Source organism: Magnolia sinica, chromosome 14 (assembly GCF_029962835.1).
Source record: "Magnolia sinica isolate HGM2019 chromosome 14, MsV1, whole genome shotgun sequence".
Taxonomy (NCBI): domain Eukaryota; kingdom Viridiplantae; phylum Streptophyta; class Magnoliopsida; order Magnoliales; family Magnoliaceae; genus Magnolia; species Magnolia sinica.
Window position 1 is genome coordinate 406,147 of NC_080586.1, and position 19,301 is coordinate 425,447.

Below are 19,301 nucleotides of genomic sequence, written 5' to 3' on the forward strand. Positions count from 1 at the left end.
AGCATCTCTCAATATAATAATAATCATAATAATGCTTCTGAATTTTAACCGTTCGATCGTAGGCTTTTTCACCACCTTAATCTCTTTCGGCCAAAAAAAAAAAAAAAAACTACGACCAAGTTTTTTTTTTTTATCCCTTATGAGCCGTCGAATTGTAAAAACAGACGGTGTGGATGGAAGAAACAAGAACCATGACCAAGAGCTATATCTTAAACAGCAGGGGAAGTATATAATAATAGGAAGATAAAATAAAAATTTCGTTCCCTCTTTCCTGGCCATGTTATTATATAATGTAGATGATGGGTTGTATATTTTCACGCGAAAAACGAGAGAGAAAGAAAAATAAATAAATAAAGGGAGTTGGTTTCCCTCCGAGAGGCCTACCTTATATACGTCTACAAAAATAGAATGAAGAATCCCCATCATCTAAGACGAATCATCGAAACACGATTCCAAAATACCCTCTCTATTTTTCTAACACTCCCTATCAACACGCCTTCCCCACTTCCATTCTTTCAATAATAAAGTTTTTTTTAACACACTTCTTTCCTCTCCAACACTCTCTTTACCATTAAAAAGACAAAAAAGCCCATTCTGCTTATCCCAATCTATTCCTTGGCTTTTTTTCTTTCTTATTTTCTTAAAAATACTTTGTTGGGGGATTGCAATCCGACTTATTCCACTTCTCCCTTATTATTCTTTGCTTCCTTTGATAATTAATAATAAATGACGATGTCGAACTCGAGAGTGCCGGAAGATGTGATGAACTTCAGAGGAGGATCCGTCCTTGGGAAGAAGACCATCCTCAAGAGCGATCATTTCCCTGGTTGCCAGAACAAACGCTTGTCTCCCCAAATCGATGGTGCTCCCAACTACAGGCAGGTCTGTCTCTCTTCTTTCTTTCCTTTGTCCCCAAACCACCCTACTTTTTCTTCAATATCTGATTTTGGCGTTTGACAATTCAGAAATGTCCTTCTGATCTGATGAGTCTGCCACTTGGTTAGTCTTGTGGTTTCTAATGCACCCTTTTATGCTTTCAGAATTTTAGACAATTTTTTTGAGTATATTGTGCCTGTGATTATATCTGGAAAACTGCAATTAGATGCTATTTCAAATGTTTGAAGTGGAATGCTCACCTTCACATCACATCTTTCATCACTTTTCACTGATTCTCACATCCCATACAAATGTGAGTTACAAACTGCTTTTCTAGACTTATGTTTCCAACTCACCCTTTGTATGGAGGGTGAGGAGCTTCGATTAGTGAAATCTATACCAGTACCATCCACAGTGGGACCTCTCTGGACCATCACGTCATGGGCAGAAGGACAGAGCAGCTCCCGTGAGCTTCCTGAGCATTTCTCGTGTTTGAAAGTGAGCAGAAGCAGTGATATGTTTAGATTCTTGCTGCACCATCAAATGTTTTATGGATTCCTTCTGTGGGCAATTGTAGCTCCAAGGATTTTGAGCATTATCCCTATTGCTGACAATCCCATTTAGCAATTTTTGCATTTGATTATCTGATTTCCGGTGATTTTGGTTGAATATCTCAAAATATCGTGGCTCAGTGGTGTACAATGCATTTCAACATTGAGGTCATGGGTTCGAGCTCATGTTACCTTAAAAAAAAAAAAGCACCGATATTTAGAATACTGAACATAAAACTTCCCTTATTACAACATCAACCCACATTCCAACATACTATCTTATGCATAGTTGCATACCATCCATAGCACTTTTAGAAAAATGAAATGGCATTACATGCCCCCCCTTCTCATTGATTATATGATTAAGCAACTGCATGTCCGACAATATTCGTTGTCTAGCATAACTTGGTTATGTTGTTGTTTGGTGCCATATAATTATGCACTTTGGCATGCATTTGCGTGCTGGTGTTTCTAATCCCATCTGTATGTTTAAGTAGGGCCTATGTCGCAGTTATTCCCAGCACACATTGGTCCTTTTGTGCTAGCTGCCCACTTGAAGTTATCATATATTTCATCATATTTGTCTGAAGCTATCTTTCTTGTGACATTCAACAGGCTGGATCTTCTTTGCGTGTGCATGGTGTTGCAATACCAACTATTGACGGGATCCGGAATGTCCTTAATCATATTGGGGCACAAAAGAATGGAAAGCAAAAACGAGTTCTTTGGCATAGTCTTCGAGAAGAACCGGTAAGATTATTTATTATTTATAACTAAAACACAAAGAAATTTAGATATATTTTTGCTGACCATTCAGCAATGTGCAATACATTTTTTATTGAACAGAACTTTGGATATGTTTCAGTTTAGATGGAAATATTGTTTCTAATCAATTCCCAAAACAGGTGGTGTACATTAATGGTCGTCCTTTTGTTTTGCGTGATGTGGAAAGGCCCTTCTCCAATCTTGAGTACACGGTTAGTTGATATTATATTGGTTTCTGAGAAATTTTCCTTGGCACACTTCAAAATAATAAAAGAAAGAAAAGAAATTTTCCTTGGCATGGGAGTCGATTTTTAGCAATTTATTTGATTGGATTATCACTTTTTATATATCATATGATTCGTTCATGAATACATTTTTCAATATCATATATCCTTGTCACCATCAAGCTTACTTTGTGGCAGATTCAGATCATATGGCTATGAAATTATGATGGTGGTGCTTTCACAAATTATCACGCTAATTTCATGCTTTGTGCTTTCACATACTATGAAATTATGATGATGGTATCGATCAAAAGAAATGAAATTATGGTAGTGGTGCTTTTACATGTTATGCTTTGTGCATATTGTAGAAAGACCCTTATGCATAACACAAGTAGTTGTATCATATATATCATGTTATTTATCATTGTGATATACTATGCATATGGGGTGGTGTGCAATATTATGTACTTAAAGTAGTATGTTATTTTTTAAGTCACATCTATCGTAGTGTATATTGATTATAAGATACAATAATATAGATGATGTTGTTTAGCGAGCTAGTTTTGGCATTGCATGTACTAGATGTTAATAGTTCCCTTTTTTGCTTTAGAATTAATGAATTTATTGAAAAGAGCCCATATGCAAGAAACAAGAAAAAAAAAAGAAAACCCAAAGAGCATTACAAACTCAACAACGAAAAAAGAAAAAAAGGTCTCAATCCTTGATCAAAGCAAACACCTTCCTAACAATGATTGCTATGGATTCACTATTGTTCCTCTCCAACCAAATAAACCGCAGAACCGCAAGTAAGGCAAGCTGCTACTTAGACCAATCTTTGAATCGAGGACGGAAACATCTCTTCCATAGACTTAGGCATAACCCAACGAACATTAAAAGCTGGGAGAACACTATCCCAGGACCCCTTCGCAAAAGGACAATGAATGAAAATATGCTCCATTGATTCCTAATCCTCCAAATAAAGCAGGCATTTGGTAACACCAACGCTCTTTACACAAGTTGTCAACAGTTAACACCCTATTCCTTCCCACAAGCCATGCAAATGCAACAACCTGCAGAATGGCTCTATACCTCCATTTGTGACCTGTATGGCTACCTTTAGCTTCAGATCCTTCAGTGGATAACACTTTGAGGAAGGAACGAATTGAGAATCCATCCGACCGGTCTTTCAGCCAGGTCAGCGTATCTTTTTTGCCCGGGTTGGGACAGAGACCATTGGGACAAGATAGCATCCTCGCCAGCTCTTCGACTTTGATATCCGAGAGATTCTAACAATAAGTAGGAAGCCACACACCTTGATTTTGAGCCGAGAAGCGTTTGGCCACCACAATATTTTGAATCAAACGTAACCTCACAATAGAAGGAAAATCAAACTTGAGGGTGAACTCCCTTTACTAGATGTCTTCCTAGAAACAGTTATTTTCCCCATTTCCAACTGAGAAAAAAAGAAAAAAAAGAAAAAAAGAAAAAGAAAAACAGCCATCGTAGCAATTGATTTTCAGCAGAAGGAGGCTCTATAGAGAGAAGCCTCCCAGATCCACCACCCCATATTAGAGACCCCATGGCCCATACTTATCAGCTATAACAGATCTCCACAGACCCCCCTCCACCCCAAAACACCAAACCCATTTTCCTAATAAAGCAGAATTCGCATCCTCAAGCCTCCTAATACCTGCCCCACCTTCCTTGAAAGGCCTGCAAACCTCCTCCCAGCCAAAGGCATGGAACTTCCCTTTTAAAGCTCCACCTTGCCAGAAAAAAATCCCTCTGCAACTTTTAATTCGAAGGAGAACCAACTTAGGACTTCAGAATAAGGACATGATAAGGAGGAAGATTCAAAAGAGCAGACTTGATTAAGATAATTCTATCTCCCAAATAAAGAAATCTACCTACTAAATTAAAGACTTCCAAACTGTACCAAAAGTCTATTATACTTCTTTATGGTGGAGAGCAAACCAAAAACTTTTGTCAGTCTACTATTTAAAAGCCGACCTAAATTGCTGGGAGAAGGCTAAGAAAACAATGATGATGAACATACCATAACACAAATATGCATGTATTTATGCAGTTTAGAAAGTGAAGCATTCCTTGGACAATCTGAGCTTCAGTTAGCAATTTTCTTCTCCAGGCACACATAACCTGTTTACTCACTTCTTTATTGCTTTCACATTGCATGTTTACATATGACCTTTTGTCAGTTTGTCTTGCTCAGTTCTATTTGATATTGTTTTTCCACATAAAAATAGGGAATCAACAGGGCTAGGGTTGAACAGATGGAAGCTCGCCTGAAAGAAGATATCCTGCAGGAAGCTGCACGGTATGATTATTGTGTGCATCTTATTTTTCACTTTAAAGTGACTGTTGAAAATGGTTTGGCGGCGTGTTTCTGATTTACTCTTCTTGCTTTCTGTGATAGTTTATTTTCTTTGCAAATCTGACTTAGCAGATATGGAAATAAGATCCTTGTAACTGATGAACTGCCAGATGGTCAGATGGTGGACCAATGGGAACTGGTGACACATGACTCTGTTAAGACACCTCTGGAGGTATGCGTGTCCATGCTCCTCATGTTGATGAAGAGTCATAGTTGTTTGTGTATCGATTGTTCTTATATTTTAACTTATACATTTAAGCTCTCATTAGGTTTATGAAGAGCTACAAGCAGAAGGGTACCTTGTTGACTATGAGCGTGTGCCTATTACTGACGAAAAATCCCCAAAGGAGCGAGATTTTGACCTTCTGGTTTGTCACCTCATTTCAGCCCTCGTTTGAAATGTTGGAATTGCAAGTCATTATGATCGATTTCTAACACAAACGTTTTTTTAGAGAACTTTCATGTCAGATGCAAGCGCCAACAAATTTTTTTTATCAGAAATTTATTAGAAAAGAAAGAAAGAAAGCCCAACAAACAGGAGTACTAGAACTACAAAAAGGCCCATGTAAGGACAACACAGCAACAACTAAAAGGAAAAAAAAAAAACTGAAAAAATGAGAAACAATGACCCCCTCTGCCAGTCTATCAGCTTCAATGTTGCCATCACGGAGGATTATGTGCACAAAGACGTTTGCATTCCATTGCAAAGTTCTAAGGCATCAATCCAGGGGAAATAGCCAGGCTTGCTCCCTGATATTGCATTGGAAGGATCCCCTTCAATGATGACTAGAAGAAAATCTAGTTTGGAAGATGGCGTTGTGGGTGTATGATAGAAGAGGGGAGGAAAAATCACTATCTTCTTCCTCTAAGATAAACCTTGGATCCATAAGGAAACCTTGAAGCCATAAGGTAGAAAAATCGCTAAAAGAGAATATTATAGAAAATAATGAATCATGTTTGTTTACATAACCCTTTCATATTATTTATATAAGTCCTAGGCCCTAAATTCTTAACTTTCCCGAAATACTAAACTTTACTAAAACTAGTAAATGATTTGTAAACTGACTCAAAACTCTTTCCCATGACTCAAATTGGACTTTAAGCATAATTAGACTTCTTCAAACCCTACAATAATCTAAAAATAGTAAAATCCATAATTTTATTGAAAATAGTAAATTTTGACTAAAAATTTAAATTACTCCTAAAATGGCATATATGCACAACAGATAACCAATTGCAAAGTTATGGCCATCAGAAGCTATAGTGCACTCTAGACCCTCGATCAAACTTTCTACTCCGATTTCTTTTGATCCTTGTTATCCATGAGATTGACCTTGATTTTGTCCTATATCAGAAGACAGCTTCACCACCTACTGTAAAGCCACTGCTTCGCTAAAATTGGACTCTTTGACCCATAGGCCCAGATAAATCAAAAATAAAAATAAAAAATTGGATTCTTTGACCCATGGGCCCAAAGAAATTAATCAAAATGACACCTGAGTGATCTGTCAATACACTAACAAATCCCAGCTATACCAATTTTGACATACGGACAACTATCAAAATTAAGTTTTAAGCTGCCAATTGGAGGCGGCTTCCACCAAAACACAGGCTGTTGTCTCAAACCTCCATTCAGCATAATCTCCTCCCAATTAGAGATGAACATGGAATAGGAGAACTCGAAATTTTTAGCCTGCAATAGGAGGGATCCGAAGATCTTCTTTTCTTCTTCTTCTTCTTTATTTTTTATTTTTTATTTTTATTTTTATTTTTTTTCTGTTGAGAACACCGAGGTAGCTTTGTTAGGTCCAAGTATTTCTTTCAATCCATAGTGCCCATAGAGAAGCACACATTGCCATACTCCAAACCAGCCTACCATTGGAATTCCACACAGTAGCAGACCAACCCAAGTGCCAACATTGCAATTAAGATTCAGGCCAACTCCTTAATTTACATACATCTCTGTTTTCTACTATCTTTATAAATCATGCAATGGATTTTTAAAGCACAAAATTTTAAAGCCACAAACACATGTAGCAAAATTTTTGCATGCTTGGTAGATATGAATCGTATGCGTTCAGGGAAAGCTAAGCAAATTTATCCGTATGGATGATCCTAAAAAATATTTTAGAATGCAGCTAAGGCACTTAATTATTTTTATTTTATTTTTTTACTTTTCAGGTTCATAGAATCTCACAAGCAGATATAAACACAGAAATAATTTTTAATTGTCAAATGGGGCGTGGACGAACCACAACCGGCATGGTGATTGCTACTTTGGTTTACCTTAACCGTATTGGATCCTCAGGTACTATCTGTGGCTCTTTGTATTATTCTCTAGCATTCTTGATAATTATAGACTCCCTGAGAAGTAATGAAGTTTATTAAAGAAAAGTTCGAAAGCAAAAACAAAACAAGTGGCGAGCTAAAACAATCAAAAGACAACACCCAAAAATTAGGGAGCCCACTCCTTGATGCACATTAAAGCCCTACAAAGAACCACCGAAATGGACCCATGGCGAGTCCTAAAGCATCGATTGTTCATCTCAACCCAAAGGGTCCAGTGTTGATATGGGCATCAGTGTTGCGCCCTTTAGAGTGTACCAGAGGAGGAGGCATCGCCGACAGAGTACCAGAGTGGAGGAGTTGATGTGGATGGACGACGGGTCCATCGGACCCACTTTCTAACACGTTACGAGAGCAGCATGACTGCACCCCGACTATAGATCCATGGGTCGGATTTCACACCCTATCACATGGGTGTTTTAGTTTTGGATTTTTTTTGTTATTTTTCTTGTTTCAGGGGCTTTATTTCAACTTTCTTTATTTTTCATCTTTTTGTTGTTTTTCTTGTTTTCAGGGGCTTTTGTGCACTTTTACTTTTTCCATAGCTTATATATATGTTGTGAGGAACCCTATTTTCATTATTATTAAATGAATAAGAATTCGTTTATTTTCTTCCTCTTTATTCAAGATATTAGGGTTTCAGGATTGGCCCTTGAGTGTTGAGGATTCCACCCCGATTTCGGGTTTCCCTCTTTCTAAGATCTTCAAGGTGCAAGAAAAGGTAAGAATCATCCTCCTTCTTTTCTTTTGACGACAATGGACCTATACCTTCTTCATCGTAAACTCCTCATCCTTCACCCCTTTCGTTTTTCTCTAGATACCCCTTTCTAGTTTGAACGGAAAAGAGGGATGGTTAGTCAGTAGTACCATATCCAAGCTTACTTGTGGACTGACTTATGCTAGACCTGGGATATCTTCATATTCTGAGGTCCTCCTTTTTTACTGTTTACGTGATCTTGTGGTACGAGGCATGATCTTGACGGAATAACCTCATCTTTGTGTTGAGATTTACCTAATCTCTTTGTTTGGAAACAGTTAGTTAATTGGTGTATTTATTTGAATATTCTTTAACCTGATTATACATGCATCTAGGGTTAGGTTATCATATGTCCCTGCATCAAATGGCCAACGAGCAAGGCTAGCCACCATCTTGACTTTCCTTTCTTCTTGGGGCCGCTTGCATGTCAAGCAAGGAACAACCCCTCGACAAGTCTTGTCATCACCCAAAGAATTTTAAAGGCTTCCAAGATGCCTTCTCATGCTCCCCTAGCAAAGAGACAGTGGATGAATAAGGTGATCCACCAATTCCGCATCCTTCATGCATAAGAGACGGACATTAGGGAGCACCATGACCCTCTTGCACAGATTATTGATTGTGAGCAACCTGTTGCTTCCTACAAGCCATGAGAAAGCCGCTACCTTAGGTGGAGCTCCATAAGACCAGATTGGACCTGTATGGTAGCACCTCACACCAAACATCACCAAAAAATCACACCGTAAAAAGGTTTTATGGAAAACCTTCCTGATCTATCTTTCAACCAAACTAGCAACTCCTTCACACCCAGCAAAGGCTGGATCCCTTGAGATGAGCTAGGAGATTCAGCAACTAATCCACCTAAAGTCAATGAGGTTATGCCTACCTGGAGGGGACCAAACACCACTCATGCCCAGGCTGGAGAAGCATTGGGCAATCGAGATATCCGCTGAAGGAGAAGGCCCGATGATGTTAGGAATCTCTGATCTAAGTGAGGTCTCCCCGATCCAAATATCATTCCAAAATCATATCTACTCTCCATCCCAACAGAGAAGATCCCCTCAAAGACTTTACTTGCCAATTGAGTGACCACGTTCCAATAGAGGGCGGGGGTCCTGGTACACCATCCCATGCTAATAACACCGTAACTTGCCTGCGAGGGGGGGTGGGGGGGGGGGTGTAACTCCTCCGATGTGTCAAACTAGCACACATGTGTGGTCTAGTTTATCCATTCAAGTGGGCCAACCATGTGAGTGACCCAACGGGTACCCAACAAATACCTGAAACCCAACTAGAACAGGGTCCTAAAGCACAAGACCAGGATCCGAAAGGACCCAACCCTGATTAGACCAGGTCTGGGAACTCTAGGACCTGACCCTTTATAGCCCTACATAGAATAGAAATAAGGGGTGAAGATTCCTACTATATCATAGATGAATCACCAAGTAGAACTGAGTTCATAGGGAGGTTAACTAGGAGAGGGTATTTTGTCGAGATGATGAGGTTGAATTGGATACCACAGGGAGTTAACAATTTCAGAGTCTGCTTCATTGCAGGGATTAGATACTGGGTTTGTAGTTTGTGCTAGCAATTAGATGAATTTTTTTGTTTATTTATTTGTTTTTTCTGCAAGGATGATGAAGAATGAGGAGAAAGGGAAGCATTTAAGTACATACAGCAACACACAGGGGAAGGATGGCCATTGAAAGACATGATCTCTTCCGGATCCTCATCTGTGCTCTTGTAGCATATCAAGGTTTTGTCTGCAATGGTGATTCTCACTGAATGCGGATAAAGCATTATATACCTTCACAGATAAATAAAATAAAATTGACTGTGATGCCATTTGGTTGTAATGTGAACAAATACTACAACAAACAATTGAGTATCCATAACTAAGAATAAAATAGTATGTCATGGCTGCACCTATCAATGGTATATACTTGGATTTTCTGATCAATTCTAATCTTCTCTCCGAAGTCAACTGAGTACATGCTTTTTACATTCAAGAATGTTTAATTTTGATGCGGTTATGATGCTGAATATTAATGATATAAAAGATGACATGTATTCTACACTTCATGATCATTTCTGCAAACAGAAACTGCATTTCTTGCATGGTGTTTTGAAGGTCATGCTTTTCATTCATCAATAAAATCACTGTTTGTTTACAATGTTTTTGCTAAATAGGTATTCCAAGGACAAATTCAATAGGAAAGGTTTTTGATACTGGATCTGATGTCACTGATAATATTCCAAATTCTGAGGAGGCAATCCGTAGAGGCGAATATGGAGTGATAAGAAGCCTGATTCGGGTCTTAGAGGTATCCAAAATGTTGTATGCTATTCCATGAACTTTCTTTTGTTTTGAAAATTTAGCATGTTATTAGATTTTTTATTCACCAGTGATATGATTGCAGGGTGGAGTAGAGGGTAAAAGACAAGTGGATAAAGTCATTGATAAGTGTGCTTCAATGCAGGTATATCTTTCTCTAAGTTATCTATCTCTGAAAATTTATTTGGTATCATGGATAACTTGCAGCAGTTTTGTCAACTGTCAATTTCTAGCTGTAGTTATCCTTCATACAAAACTCTTAAGGAATTTTCATTTCATGAGGCTTAGAATTTCAGCTTTTTTAAACTATTTTATTGTGGATTTTAACAGAACTTGCGAGAAGCTATTGCTACTTATCGCAATAGTATCCTGCGTCAACCAGATGAGATGAAGAGGGAGGCATCACTTTCCTTTTTTGTTGAGTACTTGGAGCGTTACTACTTCCTTATCTGTTTTGCTGTATATATCCATACAGAGAGAACAGCTCTTCGCCCTACTTCATCTGGTCAAAGCAGTTTTGCTGACTGGATGAAAGCAAGGCCCGAACTTTATAGTATACTACGCAGGTGAATATAGCAACACATTCTTAATGAAGTTCCTGAAATCTCTAATGTCAAACCTTTAGACATAAGTGACATGGTTCCTGTAAATTGAGTATAGTTTATTTAAAATGTTCGTGTCAACCTACCTCAAGTTCGTAAGTTGTGAGTTCTTATTACAGTTAATTGATGGAAATTTGTTGATCACCTTGAAATTACCAAGTTAGTCCTGTTGTCTGCACCCTCTGCACATAAGGTCTCAATAATTCTCTTGAAGAAAACAATGCTATAGTTTTAGCAGCATTTTGTGCTCACTCATAATTATTGTTCAAACACATAATACAGCAATAGCACCTTTCACATTGTATAACTTCAAGCAAGCTCCTTCAGTCTAGTTTTATGTAGTGATGCTACATTTATCTCCCAAAAAAAAAAAAAAACAGAGAGAAAATGGTAACAGTGCTACATTTATTTCTATTTTGTTTTCCACCTTTTTAGGAGATTATATACTTCTGCCATGCCTGTCTGCCTGGAGATTCCCATTTTATTCTGAAAGTCATCTGCCATGTATCTTCCGAGGAGGTGCAAAAAATAGAAAGAGCAGGGAGCAAATAGCCACCCAAACTAGTTACAGAAGGAAAGAATAATCATCATCCAATGTGCAACCGCGATAAATTTGTTAATTGCTTTCCATTAATGTTTTTTCCTTTTCAGTGGCATAATCATTGATATTGAACTGCCTCTCTACTCCTTTACTGTTTGTATGATTCTCTACGTGGATCCTCCAAGAAAGGATAGGGAGAAGGTGCTTCGTTACATCATGAAAATGGTCCACCAATCTGTCTTTCCATCTCTATGGTGCTTTTCGCATATTTGGCTTACAGATTGTTTTTCTTTTCTTTTCTTTTTTTATCTTTTTTTTTAAAAAAAATTCTTCCCTACTGTTTTCCAGATATCATGGTACCAATTTCAGTTTTGTATTATTTTTTTCATGAACTGCTGACCAACATTTCCATTTTCATCATGGAGTTTGTCCATTCGTCATCATTTGCTTTCCCTGATCAATTTCGTGCGTCCATTCTATCTGCCATCTCGGGAGCAGTTTCTTTTCTCAATTTGAACTTCCACTAGGATTTCAAATACATTATCTGTGATCAATGAGTTGTATGTGCTGTGATAACATCCTTCTGCATATCTGTGGTATGATGAACCAAAACATTAAATAAGGGAAATGGATGGTATGTCAACCTAGATGCTCTGTTTTTATTGTGCTAGCCTTAATGATTGTCACTCTATATATTTGTCCTGATCACGATATAATGTATCCATTTCTTAGATTCTGGGTTCTAATGTTTTACGATTTTTTTCTTTGCTTCACTGTCAAGATGGATTTTATTTTTTTTTTCAGATTTTAGCTTCAGTTTCTTTTTGGCATGTTCTATCCGTTTCAGCTCTCATTGATACTTCTATTTTGAACTTATTCGCAGGTTGCTGAGAAGAGACCCCATGGGCGCGCTTGGTTATGGAAGCTTGAAACCTTCTTTGTTGAAAATTGCTGAATCTGCTGATGGCCGTCCTCATGAGATGGGTGTTGTTGCTGCCATGAGGAATGGAGAAGTTCTTGGAAGTCAAACTGTTCTGAAAAGCGACCACTGCCCTGGTTGTCAAAACCTGTTGTTGCCCGAGAGAGTGGAGGGGGCACCTAATTTCAGAGAAGTTCCTGGGTTTCCAGTATATGGTGTTGCTAACCCAACTGTTGATGGGATTAGAGCTGTTATTCACAGAATAGGTAGCACTAAAGGGGGACGTCCAGTTTTTTGGCACAACATGAGAGAAGAGCCTGTTATCTATATCAATGGAAAACCATTTGTGCTCCGTGAGGTGGAAAGGCCATACAAAAATATGCTGGAGTACACAGTAAGAGTCTAATTTTCTCATTATAGTCATGTCCTGTCAGCTGATTTCTTTAAACTCAATTTATATGCATCTCTCTGTAGAACTTTATTTCTGTTGGAGCTAAGCACATGAAGATTTGAGACCAACCAATGGTGATATCGTATGGCGGATTGCTCTTTTATCTCTGAGCATCTTAAGAGTGATTTGTCTTCTATTTCCAGTCTTTCATTGTCTGATAGTAACTTTCTTTTTACTGATATTATACTGTTATGCTGACATGTCAGGGAATAGATCGTGAGAGAGTGGAGAGAATGGAGGCCCGGTTGAAAGAGGACATTCTACGGGAGGCTGAGCGGTATGGAGGGGCCATAATGGTAACTCATGAAACTGATGATGGTCAAATATTTGATGCGTGGGAACATGTTAATGGCGATGCAATCCGGACCCCTCTGGAGGTTTTCAGATGTTTAGAAGCCGAAGGCCTTCCCATTAATTATGCACGTGTTCCCATTACTGATGGTAAAGCTCCCAAAAGTTCTGACTTTGATACATTGGCGATCAATATTGCCTCTGCTTCCAAGGATACTGCATTTGTTTTCAATTGCCAGGTAAATTTTCCATAAAGTGCATTTAAATTGGATTTGTTGTATCAGTGTATAAAGTTATGTGCATGAACTTGTCTTGATCGTGGACAACTAAAGTAGAATGTTTTGATGTGACTATTATTTGTAAACAGATGGGTAGGGGGAGAACAACTACAGGAACTGTTATTGCATGCCTTGTGAAACTCCGAATTGATTATGGAAGGCCTATTAGAATGCATCTTGGAGATTTGTCCCATGAAGAGGTGGACAGTGGTTCTTCGAGCGGTGAAGAAGCTGGGAGTGAGAGTGCTGAATATACACCAAATTTAACCAGTATATTACTACGGAAGGATCCAAATCATGCTTTGGGAATCAATGACATCCTGTTACTGCGGAAGATTACGAGACTATTTGATAATGGTGCTGAATGCCGGGAGGCCTTGGATGCTGTTATTGATAGATGTTCAGCTATGCAGAACATACGCCAAGCAGTTCTGCAATACAGGAAGGTATTCAATCAACAACATGTAGAACCAAGGGTAAGGAGGCTTGCATTGAACCGTGGTGCTGAGTACTTGGAGCGGTACTTCCGGTTGATTGCTTTTGCAGCATATCTTGGAAGTGAAGCATTTGATGGTTTCTGTGGACAAGGAGAATCCAAGATAACATTTAAAACTTGGTTGAATCGGAGGCCAGAGGTCCAATCAATGAAATGGAGCATAAGGTTACGTCCTGGGCGATTCTTCACTGTCCCTGTAATACTTCTTTTCTCTGCTTTTATATTTGAGAACCTTGGAAGTACATGTTGTTTCTTGACAACTGGACGTCAGTCACGACTATTTGGATTAGATAATGTGTCTAATGTGATTCTCTTACAGGAAGAGTTGAGAGCAGCTCATGAGTCTCCTCATGGAGATGCAGTGATGGATGCTTTAGTCAAGACTCGTAATGGTTCTGTTTTGGGTAAAGGCTCCATCCTGAAGATGTATTTCTTTCCTGGTCAGAGAACTTCAAGCAATATACAAATCCACGGTGCACCGCATGTCTACAAGGTATTATTAGCAGCATCAAAGTAAAGACTTATCACAGTTGTTGGATGTAGAGAAAAACTGTTATCTTCCTGCTGCCTCTTTTATATACTTCTGGAATTCTCCTATCATAGTTTCTTTTAAGAGGGGGGAAATCTCTCTTCCCAATGTATCAGTATGATTTCATGGTATAGATGTACTAGACATATTCCTATAGGTTGTCGCCATGTATCACCTATCGGGCAAACTATCTTCCACTGCCATAATTTGTATATTAATTTTCTTAACAAAAGTAGTAATGTATGACGAAAAAGAAAGGTTGTTAAAACTTAAAATAAACACATTGACATTCCTGACTAACGATCTCCCCATTGATTAAGCAAAAAAGAAATTATTTTTTGGATGCGAGGAAATTAATATTATCAAACAAGTGGCAAAATGCATTGCACCTAATTGCAAGCAACAGAGAAAAACATAGAAACAAAATATTCAAAGGTATGAAATTGAAGATTCTATGGATTCATTCTCTCCATATATGCCCAATAGTGGAGAAAAAGCAAATTCCAGCCGCCTCAGGCCATAGAGTTTATCGGAGAGATGCACCAATGATATTCACGATATCATCTGTCTGAAGATTTGTGTAGATTGATAGACGAAGCTTGGTTTTAATTCTTCCCAGATCCAAAGCAGAAAATCTTCCATTGAAAACAAGTCACTTTTTTATTCTTTCTCCAGATGATGCAGGACGCATGAGGGGTTGACATCTCTCCCTCCCTCCCTCCCTCCCTCTATCATTATTAATTTTTGTTATTTTAAATACAGTAATGTAAGTTTACGAATTGAGTTGACCACATCACAATTATTTGTTTAAGAGCGTGTAATAGGTTAGTATGGTCTCTAACCCGAGACCATAATGTTGAAATGCAGTCTACCACTGAGACACGGGCTCGAACCTAATTATTTATATTTTTATTATTTGAAATGCAGCAATGTAAGTTTATGAATTGAATTGACCACATCATAATTATTTGTCTAAGAAAAAAGAAGTTAATTCTTCTCTGATTTAAATGTACCAGACTTCATCCCAAAATCTGTCTTTTCAGGTTGATGGGTACCCTGTATATAGCATGGCAACTCCGACAATCACTGGGGCTAAAGAAATGTTAGCGTATTTAGGTGCTCATTCTACAGCAGGGGGTAATTTTGCTCAAAAAGTGATTTTGACAGATCTGAGAGAGGAGGCAGTAGTTTACATCAATGGCACCCCATTTGTCCTGAGGGAACTGGATCAGCCTGTGGATACACTCAAACATGTGGGAATCACTGGTCCAATGGTAGGCGTTACTGCAACATGCCTATTACATTAGAAATAATTAAGCCAACGGATTTTCTTTATGTATCCCTGCTTGGCCTTAATGCAGGTGAAAAACATGGAAGCTCGGATGAAAGAAGATATAGTAGCTGAGGTAACACAATCTGGTGGTCGAATGCTATTGCATCGTGAAGAACTTAACCCAGTGTCGAAGCATTCCAGTGTAGTAGGGTACTGGGAGAACATTTTATTAGATGATGTGAAGACACCTGCAGAGGTATATGCCTCTCTGAAAGCTGAAGGCTACAATATTGAATACAAGAGGATACCGCTAACACGAGAAAGAGAAGCCTTAGCAACAGATATTGACGCAATCCACTCCTGTCAAGATGAGTACGTATCATGTATCAGACAGCTAGCAACTATTAACTGTTTTACGGTGATTTTACTCTTATATTTAACTAAGAAATTTTTTTCTGTTAATTTCGGGTGATGTAATCTAACTGAAGGACTTTTTCTTTCCTGCAGATCTGCAGGTTGCTATCTTTTTGTGTCACACACTGGTTATGGGGGAGCTGCTTATGCAATGGCTATCACTTGTCTTAGACTTAATGCTGATGGGCAGTTCGAGTCCGAAAAATCAGAATCACTGGTCACAACACATTCTTTATCTTCAACCCCTAAAGACAGTTTACTGTCTCAACTTTCTGATGAAGAGGCACTTAAACAGGGTGATTATCGGGACATACTAAGCCTTACTAGAGTTCTCATGCATGGTCCCAAGAGCAAAGAAGAGGTTGACATTGTCATCGAAAGGTAGAATTTCTCTAGACAACAATGTAGGGAAGAATTCCATGCTGTTACTAACATATCTGCCATCTTTGTCTGCTTCTTTTTTTAAACTAATTTCACTCCTTGTGTGCAAAAGGTGCGCGGGCGCTGGGCATTTGCGAGATGATATTCTTCACTACAGAAAGGAACTTGAGAAATGTCATGATTGTGATGAGGAGAAGAGGTCATACATCATGGATATGGGCATTAAAGCCCTAAGGTTGGTTCAACTTCCCAAGTACGCAATATTCTGTCACTTTTTGTAGATAGAATCCTTTTGTTCTTGTGACGAGGACTCCATCCTTTCATTCTTTTTTCTTTTCTTTTTGCAAGCTTCGAGGGAATTTAGTACCTCAGAATTCCTGTGTCCTTTACAAGAAAAGAAAGCGGCTTTTATATTCAGAATTGTTTTCGCTCCTTCGGAGAGTGAGATTGAAGTTTAGTTGGCCTCATATGTTGGCTCGAAAATCAGAACTTCAAGGCTATTTACTGCAAGTGGTTTCAATAATTTCACCTGGGAAAAAAAAAAGAAAAAGAAGACAGATTGAAAAAGCTGAGTTGTGGAGTAGATTTCTCAGAGATTTGGTTTGGTAGACAGTGGGCTAGAGTGCTAACAGCCATGCAATACTGGAGTAGGCCCTTCATTTCATGGTGGTCCTTCGCTTCAGCCTACAGAAACAGTAGACTGCCTTCTGTGGTAGCCCCAAAATTCACATCCATTTCTCTAGTTTCGAAGGTGACATTTGTGTAAGGGAGAGATGCAAGCAACTCCAGCTAAATAACCAAAAAATAAAAATAAAAAAATCTTTATAAATACATCTTATATTCTGAAATCCAAATGACAGGGACTTGTTTATGCCTTTGAAATTGGAGTATGAACTTCAGTGAGGGGTGCAGTTTGTGTGTTGTCTTTATCGTGTAACTTGGGCAAACATGTTTGGTAATTGATACATGATTATTTTGAGCAGCAGTCATTTGATTCTGCCTTGTTTTTTTCTTTTTGTAAATTTGCAGGCGATATTTTTTTCTAATCACATTCAGGTCTTACCTTTACTGCACCTCTTCAAGTGAAAAAGGATTTGCCACATGGATGGAAGCCAGGCCTGAACTAGGACACCTATGTGATAATCTGAGGTTTGACAAATGAAAGATCCCAAGCATTCAACAGGTCTGCTCATAATCAACATGTCAGGGATGAAATAATGGAATCCGGATAAAAGTAGGGAGTTGTGTGGAGAGGCTCTGATTGTAAAATGTTTCCCTCAAAATTATGTTGGAAATGACAATGACCACAACCCCCATGTATACCTTTGCATGTACAGCAAGCAATGTTGTGTATTTCTTTTGATGGTCTGGGTGTATTCTATTTTTCCTTACAAAACAAACAGTTTAGATGATTGCTCATAAATTACAGCTTGCATTCCTAATTTTAGTCTAAAGGAATTATGATCTATGAGACTTGAGGAATAGTGTATGAGAAACGCATGCATAGGGAATCTGGACGCTCTTCAAGCTGGCGCCATCATGAAATGGCTGTAGCCTGTTGCCCAAAAAAAAACATTTGAGATTGTTCCTAATCACTCAGCCGGATGAATAACTAGGACAAGAAAACACCTTAAAAGTTGGCCAATGATTCCCATCATCTAGAACAAGCAGGCAAATGGCTATCTGTCCAAGCAGCAAGCATTGTCTGATTGGACATGATTTTTAGGCCATGGTTCATCCATGATGAAGCCTGCTGGTTGAGTATTGTGAAGTTCATTTCCAGCCACTTGCCCCCATGATGATGTGTGTGGCAATTGCATCATGTAAAATTGTGAGTGTGATCTTCCCATGGTAGGGATTTTGATCAGTGCTAAGTGCCTATAGCTATTATGTACTATTGTAAGTAGGAGAATTGAAAGGTTGCAATAATGCTCTTGAATGGCTTTATTGTACCATTGCAAGTGAGTCGATCATTATTATTATGATCATCATGAAACAGGTTGTAAGGAAAATAGACAAATTGGGAAAAATAGGTTTACATACCACAAATGAGGTCCCCTGAGATCAATCACAACTGACATACGCATCCTGTGATTGTCAGCAAAAAGATTGCGATCCACCATGAGCATGCCATGGGCCAAAAAGAGAGATTATAGGGTGATGCTCATAAATAAACGTGAGACCCTGGATTGATGATCCAAACCACCATTTTGACCAAAGCAATCGCAGAGAATCTCTAATTCTTTGGTTGTTGGACTATTTTCCATTCGTGAACGGAGCTGTTGCTGTATTTCATCATAATCATATATTCAAGGCCAGAGATCAAAGAGCCGGAAATGTTCATTTCAGAGATATGGTGCTCATCTGCTCATCCACTGCAGGACGCACCGGACCAGAGAGTAAAATTGGATCAATAATAGATTTCAAAACTTTCTTTTTATATTTGAAAGGTCAAAGAACATGGAGATGACAACCAAGATGAAGATGAATACAACTTTGATATCCCAGCATAGTAGGAACAATGATACCCAGGCTTTTCAAAATTATTGAGAAATTGCACGTGAATACCAGCAATTCTAATTAAAATTTCAAATAATATGGATTACACTTTAGATGTGATTGGTAGGCATTTATTTTACAGTTATTATGCTTATTTGATTATCCATCTGATTGATAGACATTTATTAGAGGTTAAAAATGAAAAATATCCAATGGTTGTTCAGCAAACAAGTGAGGTTAGGATTGTTGAATCAATCTGATATTGGGACTGCGACTTATTGACATTGGTTCAACAATTTAGTAGGTTCTGCTTATGAAGTGTGTGCCCATATTACAAAACTTTGGGAGAGAAATGGATTAGGAAATCATTTTGGTTTTATGGTT

At 38.4% G+C, this 19,301-nt stretch overlaps 1 protein-coding gene across 2 annotated transcripts; it reads left to right on the forward strand.

Moving 5' to 3' along the window:
• The first annotated feature begins 195 nt into the window (after positions 1-195).
• Positions 196-17,902, forward strand: LOC131225856 (uncharacterized). 2 transcript variants are annotated; one of them, XM_058221454.1, is made up of 19 exons: positions 196-882; positions 2,043-2,177; positions 2,333-2,404; positions 4,681-4,751; positions 4,881-4,980; positions 5,078-5,176; positions 6,990-7,116; positions 10,099-10,232; positions 10,329-10,388; positions 10,574-10,809; positions 12,270-12,699; positions 12,963-13,286; positions 13,415-14,017; positions 14,141-14,314; positions 15,394-15,624; positions 15,712-15,995; positions 16,131-16,418; positions 16,531-16,653; positions 17,448-17,902. In XM_058221454.1, the coding sequence occupies exons 1-19, from the start codon at positions 727-729 to the stop codon at positions 17,578-17,580; spliced, it is 3,780 nt and encodes a 1,259-aa protein (XP_058077437.1). In that variant the 5' UTR covers positions 196-726; the 3' UTR covers positions 17,581-17,902. The 2 variants fall into 2 exon arrangements, with proteins under 2 accessions (XP_058077437.1, XP_058077438.1); XM_058221455.1 differs by lacking the exons at positions 196-882; positions 2,043-2,177; positions 2,333-2,404 and having other exon boundaries at positions 4,919-4,980.
• Positions 17,903-19,301: the final 1,399 nt, after the last annotated feature.